A 15186-nucleotide genomic window follows, 5' to 3' on the forward strand; every position below is an offset into this window, starting at 1 on the left:
ATACCCTTAATTGGTTGCCAGTCAATCGCTGGTAATTCAATGTTCAAATTTTCACAAAAAAATCCCCTTGTATTTGTTTACATATTTTGGGGATCTATAACTAATCGGAAATGGCAAACACAACTTCATTCCTCCCAACTACTTGCTTTCATAATAGAATTTTTGGGCGTTAGGACCCAGGGGCGGCCCTGAAGCGATGCTCTTTCACGCACTGATGCCCGCACGCCACAGTCTTGTCTGCGAACTCATTCCCGAGCGCCACTCGGAAGAGTAGACCTGCCGCAAAAGGACGGACACAGGGGCAACGGAGGCGGGAAGACATCGGACGCCCTACGGCGGGCCGGCCGGGGAGCCTCCGGGACTGCGTCGCAACCACGCCATTGGATTTTTAAGTAAGTTTAGACATTCATATGACTCAAGAAAGGGATGGAAGGCACAGATTTTATTACGTTCCCTTAACTCTCTCGCTGCCATTGACGGCGATGGACGTCCAATATATTTACTGTATATATATCACTATATTACTGGATGATTATTTCACTCCCGTCGATGGACGAATCAGAGTTGCTTTAAAAATTAACCGTTTTGTGCATTGAGCATACAGCAACTTCAAAATATTACCACTTACAACATTGAAACGAAATAATTGAATCAATCTATTTCATAAATTATATTAACGTTTGATCGCTGCCAACCCTCCTAGTCAAAATGGATTGGACGTCTATGGCCGTCAATAGTAGCCAATGTTGACATTTTATAGGTATAAAAACAAAAACAAAAAAACAATTAAAAGAAAAAGATTTTTTTCCCCAAAGGGTCAGTATTTCTCTGTTTAGTCAACACAAAGTGAAATAAAAATAGAATATGTAAGATTGATCCCCAAAAATGACAAATACAGGTAGTCCCCAGGTTGCAGACGAGTTCCGATCCTGCGCTGGCGACGTAACCCAAATTTCCACGCAAATCGGAATTAACCCTCTAAAGTGCGTACGACAGGATTAAAAAAAAGTCTTAAATAGCATTATTATGTGAATTACAATCCCATTTTTAAACGATTCGACTATATACACTTTGGCAAAGCACAGATGATGAGAAATGTCTTTTAATCCGCTGTTTAGCCACGCCTACCATTACCAACAGGAGGATGACGTCGGCAGGGTCATGGTTTCATCTGATTAAAATTCAGCCCATTGACGGGGAATTATTCTGAACGAGAAAAATGTGACAAAGAGAGCCGCAAAATGTCATTGTTTTAGTCTCTCTACTCCATTATTTTTACAGGATATTCTTTTTATCGAAGTATTTTTCCTCAGTTGCTAAATAAATGGTATGTTCATGACAAATAACAGTCTTGTGCTAAATGGAATATGAAATAATAAAAATGCATTTATTCAGTACGACATGGCAAAATCAGCACCTCCAAATCCGAGACCGTGGTCCTCAGTCGGAAAAGGGTGGAGTGCCCTCTCTGGGTCGGGGATGAGATCCTGCCCCAAGTGGAGGAGCTCAAGTATCTTGGGGTCTTGATCGCGAGTGAGGGTAGGAGGGAGCGAGAGATCGACAGGCGGATCGGTGCAGCGTCTGCAGTAATGCGGACGCTGCACCAGTCCGTATTGGTGAAGAAGGAGCTGAGCCGAAAGGCAAAGCTCTCGATTTACCAGTCGATCTACGTTCCTACTCTCAACTATGGTCACGAGCTGTGGGTCTTGACCGAAAGAACAAGATCCCGGATACAAGCAGCCGAGATGAGTTTCCTTCGTAGGGTGTCCGAGCTCTCCCTTAGAGATAGGGAGAGAAGCTCGGTCATCCGGGAGAAACTCGGTGTTGAGCCGCTACTCCTCCGCATTGAGAGGAGCCAGCTGAGGTAGCTCGGGCATCTAGTTCGGATGCCTCCTGGACGCCTCTCCGGAGAGGTATTCCGGGCATGTCCCACCGGCGGAAGGCCCCGGGGACGACCCAGGACACGCTGGAGAGACTATGTCTCTTGGCTGGCCTGGGAACGCCTTGGGATCCCGCCGGAGGAGCTGGTTGAAGTGGCTGGGGAGAGGGAAGTCTGGGCTTGCCTGTTAAAGCTGCTGCCCCCGCGACCTGACCCCGGAGCAAGTGGTAGATAATGGATGGATGGATGGATGGATGGATGGATGGATGGATGGATGGATGGATGGATGGATGGATGGATGGATGGACATGGCAAAATTACTCCATCATGGTCAAAACTGTCGACTTCACCTTTACTGTCGCCCCTCCCAAACGATATTTTATGCCACCTTAGTTAGTCCGGCTTTTGTCATTTCCTTGCCCCGGCTTGGGAGAATGTAAACAAACCAAGAGGCGTGACAGCTAGCCGACATGCTAACCCGAACCGAGTGACGTCTCAAAGTCTTATTTTCGCTTTTCGAAGCGAAAAATAACACAAAACTAGCCCGGACATGTCACACGATGGCGGGGTTGTCGATTGTCTTTGCCGATAGGCAACTCGCCCGGCGGCGAGCTAGTTTCAGCTCGTTCGCCTGCTGCGGAACGGAGAGCTTGCCCAGGAAGCAGCTGGGGAGTACCGCCGGACAAACCAGCCGATGTTGGAGGAGCGTGTAGCTGCTACATGGTCAACACGAATATGGCGTAAAATAATGCTTTACTATACGGCGAAGACGTAAACAGTGGCGTGCAGTTGTTGTGCAGCTAACATGGCAGGATGTGTCTGAGGAGAACTTTTCTACATGTCCGTTCATGAGCAAACATTAGTAAATAGTCCTTTATTTAAAGAAAAGTTTGTAGTGTTTACCTTGTAATTGCTGTATTCGCGGCCATTTTTAACACAAAGTTGCAATTTCTGATGGGGTTGAAAATTTGACAGAACACCGGACACACAAAGAGTATAGCCGAGTATAGAAGGGTGTGTGCAAACAAGCTGCCGGTCGTCGGCCGAGTGGCATTCTCGGTGGACGATTAGCCACAAAATGCAAGCCAGCTCAGTATTAAAACGTGTGCCATGATCCCAGTATTTGACATAATACAAAATACGATGTTTACTGACTTCCTCGTAAGTCCAGTGGTCTCAAAGTAGTAGGGTTTGGTTTGGCCAATATCCGCGGTGAATGGGAACCTTTTGAAACTCCAAAAGGCTCACACACCTTTCCCTGGTGCAGCAACAATTTTCTGCAGCCGTTTGGCTGGCGTGATGCGTAAAATATATTAATTAATCCGCAAAATCAGCTGAATCTGCAATCCATCTGCAAGCTATAAAGCAATGCTGTATTGCGAGATGCTGACCCGGGTGATATCATATTCGCATTCATCCTAAACCCAAGACTGAAGCCGGAAGTCACTCATTTTCATGGCGCGTGATTCAAAAATTGAATATATAAAACGATCGCTTCAACACACATCCAAGTGGTCCATTTCATTCAGGAGCATAAAACACAGCGTGAAATATGAAATAAACATGCTTGTTGGTGTCATACGCACTTTAAGTATCTCTAAAAAAAAAAATTTTTTTTAAACGGAAAAAAAGTAGGCTACCCCTAAGTGTCAAAATAACTATCCAAAAACATGTATTATATGTCATTAATAAAGTAAAAAAAATAAAAATAAAAAAAAGATACTGTGAGGTGCTATGTATTAATATACCTACAGTAGTTTGATAGTGATTGTTTTGCTTTTGTCATGTTTTGCATGTCACTTTGTCGTCTAACTCAAATTGTTTGTATTTTTTTTTTTTTTTTTGTCCAACAAAAGAAAGACTTTAGTGTAGTTAGAGAGAAAGACTTCGTGGTCAATGTTTGCTTATGCTTGATTTGGATGTTTTTTTCTTCATTTTTTTTTTCTTCTGCATTTGCAGCCCAACCTCAAAACTAGTTTCACTACAAGTATTTTTTTTTTTTTTGCTACAAGTGTAAACCTGACAAGTCCTAAGTGCATGCAAGTAGGCCGCTCCCTTTACAAGGTGGGAGATAATGTTCTTTTTTTGCCAGCTTGTCAAAACCTGCCTGCTTTCACTTTTTTGACTCTCATCTAGCACCAATGACTCAAGTTACATTCACTTCGGTGATCTTTTCTCCTTAATTGCGCCTACAACAAGTCCAAGCAAGCAAGGGGTTCGGGTGGAACCCACTTTAAGAAAAGCGCATGCAGACAACCAGAAGGAGCAGAGGCATTTTTTTGGTCTTCTTTTTAAAGAAACAGCTTGTTTTGCGGTTACTCCACTTGCTCTTTGTTTCTTTGGTATGCGTATTGTCAACAGCAAAAGTTCTTGTTTGCTGGGTTGCCTCCAAATCCCTTTCTGTCAAACTAATCTGTGAGAAGAGAACAAGTGGGTCATTGTGAACATGAGCCATAGGACATAGGTAGTCAGGTAACTAAAGACCTTAGGATTTGATTTCAACTCTTTAGTTGCGATGGAATTCAATGTCGATTCCCGAGATTGTGTTTTATTGTATGTTGATGCAGTAAACTGTAGAAATGCACAAAGGGAGAACATGTTGATAGTTTTCCCATATTTTCTGTCCATATGAACAGAGTACAAGGTGACTATTAAGTTAATAGGTATGTAGTGCATGTACCATGTGTGTACTATGAAGGTAGATACCATGATACTATCTACTTAAGCAAGTACTATGTTGGCAGGTTGGTATTCGAAAGGTACAACAGCATTCAGCAGATAGGTGACTATCAGGTTGTTAGGTAACTAGCAGGTACAAAGGTGTGTAGTATGTCGGTAGGGAAGTCCAAGGTAAGTTGGTAGGTACCAGGAACATACTTAGGCTAGTGGGTAAGAAATCGGCAGGTACTCAGTGGATACGTGACAATTAAGCAAATATTAAGTTGTTACCAGGTAAGGAAGGTACTGTACTTACAGTGGTATGAAAATGTATCTGAACCTTTGGGAATTTCTCACATTTCTGCATCAAATCACCATCAAATATGGTCTTTGACAAAATCACACAGATGAAAAAACAGTCTGCTTTAACCAAACCCACCCAAACTTTTATAGGTTTTGATATTTTAAGGAGGATAGTATGCAAACAATGACAGAAGGGGAAAAAAGTAAGTGAACCATCACATTTAATATTTTGTGGCCCCTTTTTGGCAGCTTTAACCAGACACTTCCTGTAGCTACAGATCAGTCTGGCACATCCATCAGGACTAATCTTGGCCCATTCATCTCTACAAAACTGCTGTAGTTCAGACATATTCCTGGGATGTCTGGCATGATTTGCTGTCTTTCAGTCATGCCACAGCATCTCAATGGGGTTCAAGTCTGGACTTTGACTTGGCCACTCCAGAACGTGTATTTTGTTCTTCTGAAAAAATTCTGAAGTTGATTTACTTCTGTGTTTTGGATCATTGTCTTGTTGCAGCATCCATCCTCTTTTTAGCTTCAACTGTTTGACAGACGGCCTCAGGCTTTCCTGCAAAACATCCTGATAAACCTTTGAATTCATTCTTTCATTAATGATTGCAAGTTATCCAGGCCCTGAGGCAGCAAAACAGCCCCATACCATGATGCTCCCTCCACCATACTTCACAGTGAGGATGACGTGTTGATGTTGGTGAGCTGTTCCATTTTTCCTCCACACATGACATTGTGTGTTACTCCCAAACAATTCAACTTTGGTTTTATCAGTGCACAAAATAACTTCTGTGAAGTGTCTAAGTGCCTTTTGGGAGCAATAAACGAGCATCAATGTTTTTTGACACAGCAGTGGCTTCCTCCGTTGAGTCCACCCATGAATACTTTTACATATAGTTGATGTGTGCACAGAGATATTGGACTGTGTCAGTGATTTCTGGAGGTCTTTAGCAGACACTCTTGGGTTCTTTTTTTTTTTTTACATCTCTGAGTATTCTGCGCTGAACTTAGGCCACTCCTTGGGAGAGAAGCAAGAGTGCCAAACTCTCTCCATTTGTAGACAACTTCTCTGACTGTCGATTGATGAGCATCCAGACTTTTAGAGATGGTTTTGTATCCTTTCCCAGCTTTATACAAATCAATGATCCTTGATCACAAGTCTTCAGACAGCTCCTTTGACCGAGCCATGATGCACATCAGACAATGCTTCTCATAAAGAAAGATCTTACCAGGTGTGTGTTTTATAGTGGTCAGGGCCGCTTTAAAACACTCATAAGTGGTTGGGCACACATATTTACTTAAATTGTTTGGTAAAAAATTGGTTTCAATTGCTCTTTAAGTCTCCGTAGGCAGAGGGTTCACTTACTTATTTTTCCCCCTTATGTCATTGTTTGCATGCTATCTTCATTAAAATATGAAAACCTATAAATGTTTGGGTGGTCTTAGTTAAAGCAGACACTGTTTTTTACATCTGTGTGATTTTGACAAAGATCAGATCACATTTGATGGTGATTTTATGGAGAAATGTAAGAAATTCCAAAAGGTTCAGATACTTTTTCATACCACTGTAGGTATTCAGTAGATTGGAAAGCACTTTGAGGATAGGCGCCTATTAAGCAGGTAGGTAAGCTTAGGTGCATTGGTATGTGGTAGGTGAGTAAGTAGGTACTAGGTAGGTAGGTACCAGGTACTTAGTCAAGTATTGGGTTAGTATGTAAGTACTCGAAGGATATGAGACAATTAAATTGGTAGGAAGGTACCAGGTACTTAGCCAAGTAGAAAGTTGGTAGGAAGGTACGAGGCACTTAGGAAAGTACTTGAGAGATAGGTGACTATTAAGTAAGTAGGTAGGCGGGTACTAAGTGTGTTGGTAGGTACAAGATATCTAGATACTGTAGGTAAGCATCAGGTACTTGGGCAAGTGCTAGGTATGGAGGAAGGTACTAGACAGGCAGGAAAATACACAGGTGATAGGTCACTATTAGGTAAGTGGGTAGGTTTTCAGGTAAGTACAAGTATTTCGGTATGTACGTGCCAGGTACTCAGGTATGTACTAGGTAGGTATGGTACGGTATGTTATGGTATGGCGCTAAGTAGGGCGTCTGGTAGTATAGATTGTGTGTTTAGGAAGGACTGCTACTAATGTACCTATGTTGTCTTGTGTGTGTTGTCAGTGCGGTTCCAGCAGCAGAAGCAGCAGCACCACCACCACCATGTGTGAGCGTGGTAGCACCCCATTGCCCCTTGCACCGCTTCTCCTTCTCTTTGTCCTCCTCTCTTGCTCCCTGGAGACAACCCACGCCCAGCACCAGGTCCCCACGCTGGTCCCTCACCGGCCAACCCCCCTGACGCGCTCCCGCTTCAGCGCCCGTCCCCACCTCGACCTGACTACTCACTGTGACTCCAGCTGCTTCCACCGAGGAGAAGGGGGGCACCGGGCCTCTGAAAACCTGGACTTTGAAACCCTATACTCGGATGGCTCACGCACACTAACTGCCGTGGAGGTGGAGAGCGCTGCTCCGCCTGGACCGGGTCGGGTGGTCGCCCGACCTGCTGGGAGACGACGGCGAGTGAGGCGTCAGATTTACGGCGCCGACGGTCGCTTTAACATCCAGGGCGACAACTTCTTGCTGGACTACCCTTTCTCTGCAGCAGTGCGCATCTCCACGGGCTGCACCGGCGTCCTGGTGTCACGTTGGCATGTCCTGACCGCAGCTCACTGCCTCCATGACGGCAAGGATTATGTCAAGGGGGCACGAAAACTACGGGTGGGCTTCCTCATCCCGCCGGCCGTCAATGCTACCGGAACGGAAGCCTCGTCCGATAACAAGCCCTTAGTGCGCTGGGTACGGGTGCGGCGTACACGGGTCCCCAAAGGGTGGATCCAGGGCCCGCGGGAGCTCAGCATGGACTTTGACTATGCCCTCCTGGAGCTGCGCTGGCCCCACCGCCGGTCTTTCATGCGGCTGGCCGTGGCGCCCTCCCCGGACGGCCTCGCAGGCCGCCGCGTCCACTTCTCAGGCTTCGACAGCGACAGGCCCGGGGAGCTGGTGTACCGCTTTTGCCCGGTGGAGGAAGAGTCCAGTGACCTGATCTACCAGCACTGTGATGCCCGGCCGGGGGCCAGCGGCTCGGGGGTGTACGGCCGCGTGTGGGACAATTCTCTGGAGCGCTGGGAGAGGAAAGTCATCGGGATCTTTTCAGGGCACCAGTGGCTGGAGGTGGACGGCGAGAACCGCGACTACAATGTAGCCGTGCGCATCACGCCGCTCAAGTTTGCGCAGATTTGCTACTGGCTGCACGGAAATGGCTTGGACTGTTCATACAACTAACGCCCTTCACTGGAAGTGAGTCAAATGACAACTGTCTGACGCAAGATGCAGATTTTCAACATTGTCAATGAGAATTCCCACACTTGACGACAGTGCCGGCCCATGCCATTTGGGGGCCCTAAGCAAAATAATGCCAAGGGGCCCATATTTTTGGCACACCATTTCGTCACAGTGTACTGTGAAACCCATGCATGCAATCCAACCCATACGTCCATATTTTGTATATTAATCAGATTTTGTTGCACTGCATACTTCAAACTTCTCACCCCAAATGATTGTCAGTACTTACAGTAGATAGCGCCAAACCTTTTTCTAAAATAGGAAAAGAAAGAAGTTAAGGAAGAACTTTAATTTTTTTAAGCTTAAAATTAAGTAACAAAACTCACACAAGTCAAATAAAGCAAACTGTAGTAAACAAAATAGAATATGAATTAAACAATTGCCAGATTGGGGGGGCCCTAGTGGTCAGGGTCTCTAAGCAGCTGCATAGTCTGCGTATAGGCTGGGCCGGCCCTGCTTGACGATAAGAAATCAGTATGGGAGTGATCGCCCAGGAAATTCGTAAGAAAAATCACTCTTTACACCACAGGACATTCATTGAAGATCAACTTTTAGACACCCAATAATTGCTATTCAGTTCAGCCCCATCACCAACTAGCCTCCATGGTTATCCTTCCATGTCACGTTACAGATTATGGACTGTATGGGCTGCTATCGATATTGAACAGGTATAAGATTTAGAATGGTCTGAAGTCTGTTGGTCATGCGTATATGTACATAAATATTGAACAGGTTTCACATTTACGTCATGATTTTTTTTTTCTGAGCAGATTGAGGAGGGGAGAAACATTTGACACTGACACATTGTGACACCACGGGATAATCGTTAAAGATCATCTTTTGATCAGATGAAGCGAAAAAAGATTAGCAACCACCTTAAGTGGTTATTTTTCCATTTCAAATAACATATTATGGACTCTATGAGCTGCTATTTTAAATATTAATTATTTATGAACATCTGAATTCGGTGTCCATCATACAGTTCATACAATATTGAACAGGTCTAGCATTCACAATTTCACAACATTGGGGGGGAATAACACATCTCACACCATAAGGCCATGTTTTAGATTGGATGAGGTGAAAAAAAAATGCTTGATTTTCAAATGACAGATTATGGACTTCACAGGCTGCTATTATAAATACTGAACAGGTGAAGTACTGTTTGTGTTGCTAATAGTTATAAAGATTGGACAGGTTTAACATTTACAATAGTCAGTCTCATTTTTCCCATTCCCATTCTTGACGAGAGGGGGAAAAAATCACTTAACTGACCACATCAAGAAAATCTTTGACACTTCCGACAATCGGATGTTTGATGATGTCTGCTTGATGATCACCCTGCTTAATTCGCTATAGTTTGGGTCCACATCACAAAAGATTTCCCATCATGATTGTTGATGTTTAATATTTACGATTGTTTTGAAAAATTGTAACTAAAGCGGTTACAGTTTGAGAGGAAGAATGTTAATTTTATTTTTGGACAAAAGTTTGATATATTTTAATAAAGAGACTTCTATGACAACACTGGAGTCGTTCAATCTGGAGTTGAGTGGAGATGTGGCTCCCTCGTGTGGTCGAAATCTTGCACTAACATTGCTTCATGAACACAAATTACGTAGATAATACAGTATAAAATTCACCGACAATGAAATACAAATTTATTTTTAATCCTTTAAGGTTTCACTGTAGTAACTTAAATGTTACTTAACCGTAGAATATATGCATAGTAATAAAATATACAAATTGAATAAGGCCTGTATTGCATTAATACCCTTTTTTTTTCTTAGTTGCCACTGTTTTTTAATATTTTATGTCAAATTTGGTGCATTATATTTTTGGAGGAACGAGTTACTTATTGCTATTGTCGGTGATAGGACAAACCAGAGTTGCGTTGAAACATTCACACTACAACTTAGTTAGCATATTAACTTAAAACGGGGGTCAGCAAGCCACATGCGGCTCTTCAGTGCTGCCTTAGTGGCTCCCTGGAGCTTTATCAAAATTGTTTGAAAATGGAAAAAGATGGAGAGAGAGAGAAATATATTTTTAGTTTGAATATATGGCTTCTGTAGGAGGGCAAACATGACGCAAACATTTTTCTAATGCATTAGGCGGAAACACTCAGGTGACTCAAAGTTCCACTCTGAGACCCCCAATTTGGCCAAATTTCAAAATTGTCCGATATGCATGTGTGATACATCATTGGAAAGCTTAAACTCTCAATTTTCTGGGGGAAGAAAAATTATAAACAGGAGGGCATTTTTGGAAAAAAAAAAAGAAAATTTTAAACAGCAAAACCCTAACTGGAGGCGAGAGCAGAATTAAGGACGCCATGATTTTAATCAGATATTATTGCGTACCTACCTTGTTTCGATCCAAAAACTTCATGTAGCATGTATCACCGAGTATCAAGACACAGCTGTGAATGGCCACAGCCAGATTTTTGTTTTGTTTTTGTTTTTTTTGTATAGGTGAAACATGGTGATATACCAAGGGTCACGATGCAGAAATAGCAGACAAGAAGGAGTGGTGGAGATTTTCTTTTTCATATAGTTACCTTTTTAAACGTGATTTTTCCATTTTTCTTTGTTTGGATCAATTATTTATCATGTAAAATGCGGGGAAAATGACAAAAAAAAAATACAATTAAGCGATAGTTATGAGGTAGATATCGATGACTTTTTTACAGACACCAAATTTTTCATTGTGACATAATTTGTTTAAAAATTTAAAATATGCAAGTGAATGAATTTTTAAAGTCGTTTTCTTTTTTTAAACTAAATATTAGACATCAATTAATGATTCTAAGCTAAAAATGATAGACATTTTGAATAACAAATATAATTACTTCTTTTTATGGCTGGGTTGAAACAAAAGCGGTTGTGCAACGTCTGTAAACAGGGGTTTTCAGGGTAAAACTGACAAATTAAAAATAGTTCGGAGACTTAATGCTGCTATGGCAGCATATAGACATATTGTTCTATCAAACACAACAGTTGTTTTGGCTTAGAATACTACAGTTTATTTTAAAGAGGTGTGCAAGAGCAGAAATCGCTTTTTCAGTCTTGTCTGTGTTTTCCGTCATTAATATTGTAATTAAGTTAAACTTGAGGCGGCATCGTACAATAGAGTAATTAAGTGCGTCATTCTTTATAGGATGCACTGCAGGGAAAATAAAAAATGTGCGTGTTTTCCGCACTATAAGGCGCACCTTCAATTAATTGCCTATTTTAAAACCATTTTCCATGTAAACGGCGCTCCGTATTATAAGGCGCAGTAGTAGTGGTGGTTGGTGTTGTGTTATGCATCTAGAAGATGGAGCTGAGCTAAATGTAATGTCATGCCATGATTAACAAATATTGATCCATATGTAAGGGACATGAGATTATAAGGCGCACTGTCGGCTTTTGAGGAAACTGAAGGCTTTCAGGTGCACCTTATAGTGGTGAAAATAATATCATAAAGACTCATTATGTGTTTGCAGCCAACTTTGTCATTTTGATAGTAGGCTAATGTAGCTAATATACTGTATATACATACAGCATGTGTTGCCTTCATTATAAGGCATATACAGTATTAAGCTCTAAATTTTTTGTGGCTCCAGACATATTATTTTAGGTTCTTTTTTGCTCCAATATTGCTGAAAATTTTGGGATGCCGACCCTTGACTTAGAACAACGAAATTCAGGAAAGAGATGAAAGCAATAACATTCCTACTGTTGGAGTGGCTTTGAAATGATTAAGTAATTGTCCGCCATTGATGGTGATAGACATCCAATCCATTTGGAACGGGGGAGGCCAGAAGCGACTGAATGATCGTTTCCTGCCATCAACGACAACTGGGGGAAAAAAACGTGTCACTCAAGTATTAAAACAACTAATTTTCTAAAATGTCAAAAGAGAACATGCTTCATAATAAATAAATAAATAAATAAATATAATAAATAAATTTTAAAAATCTAAAAAAAAAATTTTTTTTTTGCTCTAGCGTCATTATCGCCAGACCCATTTCTGTAATGCACATTTTGGCCAGCAGATAGCGTCTACTTTGCGCTGATCTGCTACATTGATGGTTCCATACACCATAATACTGTAATTTTGGAATATAAGGCTCACCTGACTATAAACCGCCACCCACCAAATTTGACACGAAAACGGCATTTGTTCATAGATAAGCTGCACTGGACTATAAACCGCATCTGTCTTCACTGCATTATGGGATATTTACACCAGGGCTGCAGCTATCGATCATTGACGTAATCGAGTAATCTATCAATTAGTCACTTCGAATAATTGAGTAATTGGATAACAAAGCATTTAATGCGTTGCAGAGCAAATTTAAGATGTAAAATCAGAAACATGTTTATGCTCACAATAACATTTATTTTGGCCTGCTAAGATCTCACTTTGAAAAGAGCACTAAATGCGAATACAAAATACCTGTTTCTTAAAACTATTCAGAATTGGGCTTTTATTTCACAAGAGCAATTAAAATACCTGAGCTTAGCCTTAAGCGATATAAAAAATTAATGAGATCTAAGTACAACAAAAGAACAATTGGCTAACTTGCATAGCAAAAGTCCGCTAGCTTAAATGCTATAAAAGGCTTTTATACATATATATATATATATATATAAACGTTTTTCTTAACAAATCATTCAAACACATTGTCATAGAAAACTGCTAAATATATTTCTAAATTACGAATACATAAACATTCAATCAAAAAACTTACACCTTATGTTGGTCTTGGACAGGGAGCAGCTGGATTCAGCTGTTAGACGAGTTATGGCATATTCAATGTTGCCACTAGAGGTCAGTGTATCCCCCCAAAATCAAAAAAACTAAATGCAACTGTTGAAACACATCTTTACAACACCACTCTAGTTAAATGAATCATTGAAGCAGCAAAATTTGATTCAAAGCTTTTTTTCTAATGGAATTACTGTATTTAATAATCGTTGCAGCCCTAATAAATATAAAGAGATTTTAACCGGTATCTAGGGTGACCAAACGTCGTCTTTTGCCCGGACAAGTCCTACTTTCACATGGTATCCTCGTCATCCGGGCGGGTTTTATAAATTCATAAAAATGTCCGGTTTTTATGATTTTTCATGGGACCAATTTGAAGAGAATCCCTCCGGCCGCTGGGTGGCAGCAGTTGACATGGCTTTCACTAGAAGTAAGGGAAGGAGTAGTTCTTCTCGTTTTTGTTGGCAGTTTACCCCTATCATGAGGCATTACCGCCATCTACTGGGTTGACGATTTGGCCACAACGCCTGCCCAGTTGCTAAGTTTTTTGCAATAAATACGTATATAATGGCAACTGTTGACTTCTGTCGGAGCTTTGACTGTAAAATCCCGTTTGGTGTCGCATCGTTGCGCTGCCGATGATTAAACTTTTATAGCACAGTTTGTTTTTTACCTTAGCTATCAGTAAGCTAAACCACGCTAGGCATTATGGGAAACGTAGTTTTGAATTGCTACGTTTGGAAACATGCTGGTTGAATTGTTTGTCAGCTTATTTCGGTTTTTGTTTGTGTGCAATCTAGAACATTGAATGAGTATCAATTGAATGGGAATAAGAATTCGTCAAGGACAATTATCATGATAGTAATTTATAAAAATGTTTAGTTGGCACATAGCCTACTGTGTGTATGTATATTGACTGGACTACATTTCCTATGGGTCTGCATTCTATATATATATATATATATATATATATATATATGTATTTTTTCAAACTGCATTTTTCCATCCAGAGTGATGGGGCACACTTTAAATATATTAAAGTGATATAGGCATCTTTGAGTGAACTTAGAGTAAAATTCAAGTATCTTGAGGCCGGGCTGAGTGTCCTCTTTTTTTGGAAATCAAAATATGGTCACCCTACCGGTATCACTTTGACAGCGGCGTACGACATTATGAGTCTTATGACGCTGCATTCAAATTAACTTTTACCTATTAACCCAACTAAATCAACAGATAAGGTGCACTGGACTATGAGCCACAGGATTCAAAATGAAAGTCGCGGCGTATATTCCGAAAATTAAGGTAGTACCAATCAGCCTCTAGATGTCTTTTATCACCACTCATTAGCCAATTGGATCCGCGTCAAACATACGTGAGTAATGTATGCAAAACAACTGAAAATACAACACATTTAAAGTGAAAACCTCTCATAAGTATTAGTTGTACTAACTGGATAGTTTTAATTTGTATTTGATACATTTAACATTTGTGGCAGGTAGAGGTGTGCAAAATTTCCGATTCTTATATTATTCGCGATTCGGCCGTGGAAGATTCGAGAACGATTCACAAACATCCAAATTCCGATTATTGAAATATGCCAAGTAAAGCGGAAGTACAACACACTCAGCGCGCCGCGCGGTCAATGAGGAACAGAGTGAGAGTAGCTAAACATCATGCTTCTCATTACCCGGCCCCTCGGGTAATGCCAATGCTCAACTCACGGCTGTAGCTCAACTCATGCCACGAGATAAAAAAAAAACAACAACATACCTGACTGCTGCCGAAAAGCTGCTACAAAGTACATCCACATAATGTTACGGTAGATATCATTCATATAGGACTAGATGCAATATAGATTCGGTAGTGTTAGCAGCACACCTACAAAAAGCTAGATGCATGAGTTAGTAAACGGCCGCTATCTTAAAGCAGTACACTTCCCTGCAAGGCTGTTGTAGCGAACCTTCCAAGCAAACCTAATTAACTTTTTATCTAAAATACTCCTAAATCGGTAAAATATTGACTTGAATCTATCTTTAAAATAGTTTTAAAACTTTCACATGTCGAAAGTAGACAAAAGGGAAATTATGGAATAACGAGCAATTTTAACAACTTTACGGTTGATTCACAACATTAAATTGAATGTAGTTTAAAGCTGCTGATACAGAATGGGGACTGGAGTTTTTTTATTTA

General features: G+C 41.2%; 1 protein-coding gene across 1 annotated transcript; it reads left to right on the top strand.

Moving 5' to 3' along the window:
* The first annotated feature begins 244 nt into the window (after positions 1 to 244).
* Positions 245 to 9766, top strand: prss23 (serine protease 23). Its single transcript, XM_057849390.1, has 2 exons — positions 245 to 392; positions 7024 to 9766. The coding sequence occupies exon 2, from the start codon at positions 7063 to 7065 to the stop codon at positions 8179 to 8181; it is 1119 nt and encodes a 372-aa protein (XP_057705373.1). The 5' UTR covers positions 245 to 392; positions 7024 to 7062; the 3' UTR covers positions 8182 to 9766.
* The last annotated feature ends 5420 nt before the right edge of the window (positions 9767 to 15186 follow it).

Source organism: Corythoichthys intestinalis, chromosome 11 (genome assembly GCF_030265065.1).
Source record: "Corythoichthys intestinalis isolate RoL2023-P3 chromosome 11, ASM3026506v1, whole genome shotgun sequence".
Classification (NCBI taxonomy): Eukaryota; Metazoa; Chordata; class Actinopteri; order Syngnathiformes; family Syngnathidae; genus Corythoichthys; species Corythoichthys intestinalis.

Coding starts and splice junctions, on each gene's coding strand:
- prss23 (XM_057849390.1), top strand. CDS start 7,063: ATGTGTGAGCGTGGTAGCACCCCATTGCCCCTTGCACCGCTTCTCCTT.